Raw genomic sequence first — 7,963 nt, 5'->3', positions numbered from 1 at the left:
TTGTTTATAAAAGTTTTTCAGCCTTATCGATATTTGAAGTCAGATAATTTTGTATTTGTTCAATATTATAAACCCCCGAAACGTCACTCCCTGTATTTTAATTTCAATCTTGTTACTTATCTTGAGACTTTTTTGCGATGTGCTAATGTGGTATTTAGCATTTATATTCATACAAATACTTTGGATTTGAGGAACCTATATATAACAAAATATAACATATGAATTGGAAACATTTGTTTAACGATGCTTTTGTCATTTTCTATTCTTTTGTATATTTGTAATGATTATTTTTGTCTAGCTGTCCGGTAAAAAGAAAAATTTTAATCTACCTAATTATTTTCCATTGTTTAAGCTCCAATCCTTTTTATAACAGTATTAAAAAACAAAAACCTTTTTACAAAAATAAAAATTGCACTTTATTAAATAAACACATTAAATATCACGTAGTTGAACACAACCTAAATCATATACATTGCTTTACACTCATTAATATTGGTATCCACCTCCTCTGTTAAATGCAGCACCTCCTCCTCCAAAGTGTGCAGATTGCCTATATCCTCCAGCACCGCCTGCGTTGTATTGTCCAGAACCGCCTGCGTTGTATTGTCCAGCACCGCCCGCGTTATATTGCCCAGAGTTGTCACTTCTGTACGAACCGTCATCAGACACGCCTCTAGCTTCATCGGCCAGATTTTGTTGAATGGATTTTAAGATAGCTTCAGGAATTGGCGGGGGAGTGGGTATGGCATTTCCTTCAGGATGGAAACCATTTTCGTCGGCAGTATAGCTGATATGGATCTGCTGGCCTTCGGGAGATGTGTAAGAGAAACCGCCGTTAGCTCTGGTGCCGTCTCCTCTAGCTTCACCTTGTTCTTGGGCTGAGATACCATTACCTAAAATATAAAGCGTATTAGCTTTTTGGTATTTTCCGTTACATTTAAAATTAACGTTACATTACTTATAGAATACAAGCCAATGGTAGATTTTTAATGGATCATTTGCCTCAGCATGAATCACAAATTAAACAATACTACAATATGTAATAACAACTTTAGAAACTTTACCGTCAATTCTTATCGGTATAAGTGAGTCTTCGGTAAGATAAACTTACCACCTAAAGGGGGGAGACCTTTTGGCCAAATACACACATATTTGTACGGCATTTATAACTTAGGTACTGACAAAATTCAAATATTTAGGATTCATACTCTCAAAAAATGGAACCACCGAGCAAGAGATAACCAGCAGATTAGCACAGACAAGAACATGTATTAAACAAATGAACGGGGTACTGTGGGATAGACAGATTACCAGAAATACAAAGAAGAAAATTTATAACACCTTGGTACGCAGTATAATGACCTATGGAGCAGAGAATTGGGTAATAAATAAACGAAACAGGTCCAAAATCACAGCAACTGAGTTCATTAGAAGAAGCTGCAGAGTGACAAAAATGGATCGCATCAGAAATGAGGAGATAAAACGAAGAATGGCAGTAGATCAAGACATACTCAGCTACATCGAAGAAAAACGTTTAATAGGAAGGAGGAAAAGAGGGATCCCGAAGATCATGGAGGGATGAAGTGGACGAGGCCATGGAAAGATGAGACCTTAGAGATGGAGAATGGCAGAACAGAAAGGACTGGAGACGTTGGCTGAAAGAAGGAAGGCGGCGATAGCTGTAAAAATCCTTGTATAGATAGATAGATTATAACTTAGGTAGGTAATACAAAAATAATAACCTACGACCGAATGCTGTACAAAAATACTGATACCAGAGGCAGAGAAATTTTTTCATTTGCGGAAAACTTTTTCCTCACTTTCGGCAATTTGACACAATAGGACATTTAAACACAAAGTTTCGGATCGTTATATAAATTAAAAATGGTTTGCAACACCGTACATTTTGGCAAAACCCCCATGCTTTTAGTACCGATTCGCGGCATAGTTTCTAAAGTTGTTATTATATATTGTAGTATTGATTTATATGTGATTCCTTTTGTGTCAAATGACCCACTAAAAATATCTCATGATCTTGTAGTCTATTATGTTTATTGAAAATGGAAAAAGAACGAAAAGAACAAATTATAAGCAGACAAATTACGAGATTAAGAAAGTAAATGATATTTAGAAACGAAGACGACATCAGTCATGAAAATGGGGTCTCCCCATGAATATTACAAAAACCGAATATCTATCAAAGTAGTATCAAAGAACATTAAAATTTAGTCTTAAAAGACGACAAAGAAAACAACTGTTTCAGATATAAATATCTTTGAAGATTTACAATTAATGTCAGTGCAATTGGGAAACTTATAGAAAATAGACTAATGGATCTGGATAAATAGAATAAATATGCAAACAAAGCGTCTTATATGCAATGCAATAGTAGAATCAGTTGCAACTTATGGGTCAGAATCTTGCAGGAAATAAGACGTCATGCATATATGAGAGAACTAGTAAATCAAATAATCCAATGCAGACCATATTACAATAGTTTACACATGTAATAAGAATGAACAATTAGCAATCGGCAAAGAAAAAATTAACGTATGTTTCAAAAGAAAGAAGGAAATCAGGAGATCAGATAGATCATTATAATATAAACAAGTGATGTCGATTGTCTCGCACAAGTCGAGGACATGGCAACAAAAATTGCCAAACTTAAATGGAGCTTCGCGGGCCACACTGCTAGACAAAAAGACCAACGTTGGAACACTACAACACAACATTGGAGACCTTACGAAAGTAAACGACCAAGAGGAAAACCACAGATAAGATGGGTTGATGATATTAAAAGAATAGTCGGAACAAATTGGAAATATGTTGCTCGGGATAGAGACCGATGGAAGGAGTTGGGAGAGGCCTATGTCCAAACATGGACGACAGAAGGCTAAGAAGAAAAAAAAGAAGATGTTGCTATGCAAAGGAGTGGCTTGGAGGAAGACAATTTATGACTTTGTTAAAAATTAATAACAATCCTAAAGTATATTCTCTACCTTTGGCATTAAAACCTGCCATACATACTATTTTTTATGTCATGAATTTTTAATAATATTCTTTTTTGTCGTGCCATTAATCCCAGTTTCCTATACATATTAAATTATCTTACATCGGTCTTGTATGTTATAAAACATAATTGATAAACAATAATCAAAACTTGAAAAACAAAACAGCAATAATAAAGCTGATTCGTACCTGTTTCGTAGTTGAAGTGATATGATCCGTCTCCTTCGTTAACATTGTCCAGTCTCAAAATGGGAATCTGCTGTCCTGAATTAGAGTAAGACCCAGAGTAGGAGCTTGCTCCAGAATAAGCACTAGCATGACTACTACCAAACGATCCGGATGATGAAAACGAAGAGCTTCGTTGAGGAGGTAGATAGTTCGAATGCAATTGTGTGCATGTTACGAGTTTGACGAAAGCTAATGCCAAGAGTATCTGCAAAAATAATAATAATCACATATATAATTCATGGTAAGACACTGCAAATCATTAAAAAATCTCAACAAAAAAGATATTATAATAATATATAGTAAAAGTATGATTATAATATTATGAATACAACTAAGGAATTATATTAGGGTACGTGTTGTTTCTATATTTTAATATAGATAGAAAAATAAACATCACAATAATTAAGAAGAGAAGAGAATAGAAACTAAATATAGATTTACTAAATAAAATCATCTCTAAATAACTTTTAAATACCTGCATAGAAATGGCACAAGCAAAACATACAAAAAATTAGAATTATGTTTCAAAACCTTGATACTTTACAACGCCTCACAATTCTATTACAAAAGAGTAAGTAACACGAACGCCACAGAATAAATCAATTTTTATACAGACATAAGAAGACAAGGCAAAAGATCTGAAATTAAATTAAAGGGGCATTTAATAATGTTACTACAACTCTTTCATAAAGGCAATGAGTAGACAAGGTACAGCTGCAGTAATATGCAGATGGAAAATAGTATAGTAAAATCCACTCTAGGTAAAGCAACTATCAAAACAAAACCAGGGGAAGACTGTCCATAGGAGTAATTCTGTTACTTCTACTTTGGGCAACCTTGATAGATGATCTTTTGAAAAATCTGTCCGTAAAAGACTTTTACTGTCTAGAATACGCTGACGATATTTCAATCTTCGCCAGGAGCAACTTTGCCCAGGTGATGTCTGGGAGAATGCAATTACCCCTAGATATAGTTGATAATTGGTGTAAATAAAAGATACTGATAGTCAATGCTGTAGACACAAATCGTCAATATCACAAAAAAGACAGCATTACAAGGCATGAGACTACTGGTGCTGCGAGGAACAGAGATTTAATTTGCCAAAGAAATAAAATTCCTACGTATATATTTTGATCATAAACTTACATGGAATACTCACATACTGAAAACCACACATTAAGCTACTATGTCTTTGGGTAGATGTAGAAGAGTTTGAGGTAACAATTGTGGGCTCAACCCCAAAACAACCCTACGGGGATATATAAGAGTTATTAGACCAATGATAACCTATAGGTTTATGACGTGGTGTATATAGACAAAACAATTGGAAGCAATAAGGCTGCTAAGTAATACACAAACACTAGCATGCGTATGTATTACAGGGAACATAAAAACAACTCCTACAGCGGAGTTGGCAGTCCTGCTGAGTCTACCACCACTTAATATCTTTATACAGGGCGAAGCAGATCTGTAATGCACAGATTAATAAATAGTTAGTAAAACATCATCCATGCGCATACTGCTGACAATAGAAAGCTAATCGAGGAGCTAAAAGCAGATATTGTAATGGGCCAATTCATAACTGCAACAACTACGAGATATAGCTTTAACAATAAATTCTAAATTATTGTAACAGGCAGGGAAGACTGGAAGGAAGGTGTATCCATACAAGCGAAAGCTACCTGGTACACTGATGGCTCAAAAATATCGGAGAAAATCTATTTAAGAATGTGACAATTTTTCAGGCGGAAATAATCGTAATTCATCATTACGTGGTAGAAATAGAAATGCAGAAAAGAACGCGCCATTAAATTGTCATCTTTACAGACAGGCAGTTATGCCCCACCCAGAGAGATATAATATACTTCATTTCAGGTCGAAGATGGCCAGGTTGACGACAAACGTCATGGTTTAAAAACCTGAGAGAATTTTTTAACAGATATTCTGCATCCACTTCCCGAGCTGCCGACAACAAAATTAGTTTAGTCACTTTGATAGCTAACGCAGTATAATCGAGCGAGGCACAGAAAGAAGAAGAAGGCAGCACTTAAATCACTCAATTCTGTAGAGGTCATATCGAAGCTGGTATCTGATTGTCTGAGTGCCCTAAATAAACTAGGAGACCGTAGCAAGGTTACGGTAGCCTGGGTACTGGGGGCACCAGGTTATAAGGGCAATGAACAAGCAAATAAAATGGCCACATAAGTCTCATAAATGTTTTTTGTTGGACCGAAACCCTTCCGCGAAGTTGCAAAGACAGTAATAATAACGGCTACAAGAAAGTGGGTAGCTCACAAATCGCTGGAATGGTGGAGGAATTTTCAAAAACAAAGAAAGACGAAACAGATAATTATAAAGCAGTCGGCAAAATTTATGATAGACCTAATAAGCAAAGACAGGAAACAGTCAAAGCCATAGTAGGTCTGCTTATAGGGCACTGTGAGCTAAATAGGTGAAGTTGATGGGATCGGCAGATGATGACCTATTCTGTTACCTAGAAGAAGAAACAGCAGACGACATTTTGTCTCAGTCTGACAGCCTGGCAAATATGCCGTTGTTTACATTAGGCGAAGAAAAACCACCGGTAAAGAGCTACATAGAAGATCCAGTCTTGAAGTTATTAAACCTTTTAAAAACGCCAGGTTAAAAAATGTAATCTAGGACTAGAGGACCAAAATAGATCTGAAAAGGTCACAGTGGAATAGGCCAGAATCCACCTTATTGAATCTATTTATCTATGTATCTATCATGCAGAGATAGACTATATATAAAACCACATATTTTCGATATATCTTAGAAATGTAAATAAAGTTCTATACAAATACAAGACTATTTCAACTAGATATCTACAATGCAGTCTATTAGGTCCACTCTTGTACACTATAGAAACATACACTAGTGCTACACTCGCAGATGACATAGCTATTCTAGTGCTATTTTGACTTTACAAATAAACAAACTAAATATATAGAAGTTAGATACTATGACGTACGATTCTAGTTTGCAAATGGTTTAGCACTTATAAACAAAATTTCCAAACCAGAAAATTTAGCTCAGATAGCAGTAAAACAACACCTAGAAGTAACAACACGATAGTAGAAATACAAAAAGGTAGAAAGGGGATGATAAAGTATAAGGTATTCTCAAAAGTGGTGAAACGTTTTATACAAAGTGAAATAAAAACAAAATTTTTTATCAATACATTCGGTCAATTTTTAAGCAATAGGAAGACAACAACCGAATGGTAAAAAGAATAATAAATTTAAAGTTGAGATAACATACGTAAATATAATTTAAAATGAAAGACAGATGACAAAACTATTAGTTAAAACGAAAACAAAGCCAACTGACGAGTAGGAAATCATTTTTTTTTTCTTAATGTTCCTTCTTTTTACTCACTTATTGCCGAGCTGCCGAGAAAAACGGGATAGATAGTATAACCAGATTACAATACATAGATCACAAACATGATATGCTGCAACAATGTTAGATTAACATAGGTGCAGGAAATATATAAATTATAAAGTATCTAAAAAAGACAAAATTTTATACAATCATGAAAAGTAATATTGTTTAAACGTAAGAAAAATATAATTTAATTTTCAAAAAAAAATTCAAAAATAATATTTACCTTCATGTTACTTAAAATAATTCACTAGACCCCTAACCAACTACACTAAGTCTAAATAGCCGATCAAATGACACTGATTGAAATGACCAGTGCGCTTTTATATATACCAAAGCCATTAAACATGAAAATCATCATCGAATGCCTTCTTTTGCATCTTCCGAAATTATTAAGGATGGGCTTACAACATTTTAATTTCATTTTTTAATACCACTTGCGAATCAGATCACTCGCCATTAGGTTGGGCAAGGTCAGAGACACAGAGAATCCAGTACGGGTGAATATTTCTATGATTGTTCTTGTGAAGCTCTTGCGGATTCCGATATGCATTTTTGATAGATCATGGACATCGCAGAAAGTGTACAAATTGAGTTTGTGACAGTAATATATAGATAGTAATTTCAGGTAATATATCAAATCGAATAAAAAGAATAATTTTTAATAAATAGGAATAATTACATAGAATTTTAATTCAAATATAGGGAACATTAATATTGTTATTTTTGTCCGATTGATTTCTTTTACGTTTGATGTGTTATCATTTTATCTTATTATCCTATATAATCTACCAAACTTTTAGTTTTACAAGAATTTTTGTTGGATGCTCTTGAAAGGTATGACCAGTTTACATGGAAGATTATTAGGCTGGATGATGAGCTATCTCACAGATAGAACTCAAGTTGTAAAAATTAACCAATTTTTGTCATCTACTAACAATGTAACCTCTGGTGTTCCACTGGGTGGACATTTATCTCCTCTGCTTTTTAATGATATAAAAAATTGTTTTTATCATAGTAATATTCTTATCTATACTGATGATCTAAAAATTTATAGAGTCATAAAAAATTCCAATGATTGTAGTTTATTACAGACTGATTTAAGTAGTTTATTGGATCGGTCTTACTTAAATGCTTTGAATTTGAACATAAATCAATCAAAGTAAGGTAATGCGATTTTTTAGAAACAAACATTCGATTTCATTTTAATACCATATTGGACCGAATATTTTAGAGGTAATCACAACATTTAAGGATCTTATTAGGTAATTTTTGACCCTAAAGTAAGCTTCAGGTACCACTTTTCTTACATTTCTAATAG

General features: G+C 34.0%; 1 protein-coding gene across 1 annotated transcript; it reads right to left on the bottom strand.

Moving 5' to 3' along the window:
• Nucleotides 1-391: 391 nt before the first annotated feature.
• On the bottom strand, nt 392-6,969 carry LOC140435937 (uncharacterized). The gene is made up of 3 exons (XM_072524647.1): nt 6,869-6,969; nt 3,199-3,442; nt 392-893 (listed from the first exon to the last, which is right to left on the bottom strand). Exons 1-3 carry the CDS (start codon nt 6,872-6,874, stop codon nt 487-489), a joined length of 657 nt encoding a protein of 218 aa, XP_072380748.1. The 5' UTR covers nt 6,875-6,969; the 3' UTR covers nt 392-486.
• Between the last annotated feature and the right edge of the window lie 994 nt (nt 6,970-7,963).

This window comes from Diabrotica undecimpunctata, chromosome 3 (genome assembly GCF_040954645.1).
Source record: "Diabrotica undecimpunctata isolate CICGRU chromosome 3, icDiaUnde3, whole genome shotgun sequence".
Lineage (NCBI taxonomy): Eukaryota > Metazoa > Arthropoda > Insecta > Coleoptera > Chrysomelidae > Diabrotica > Diabrotica undecimpunctata.
The sequence above is the reverse complement of the archived record's forward strand: the minus strand, read 5'-3'. Positions and strand labels throughout refer to the sequence as shown.

Excerpts from the sequence above, each read along its gene's own strand:
- LOC140435937 (XM_072524647.1), bottom strand. Across the intron at positions 894-3,198 it reads TCACTTCAACTACGAAACAG|GTAATGGTATCTCAGCCCAA; the intron begins GTACGAATCAGC and ends TTTATATTTTAG.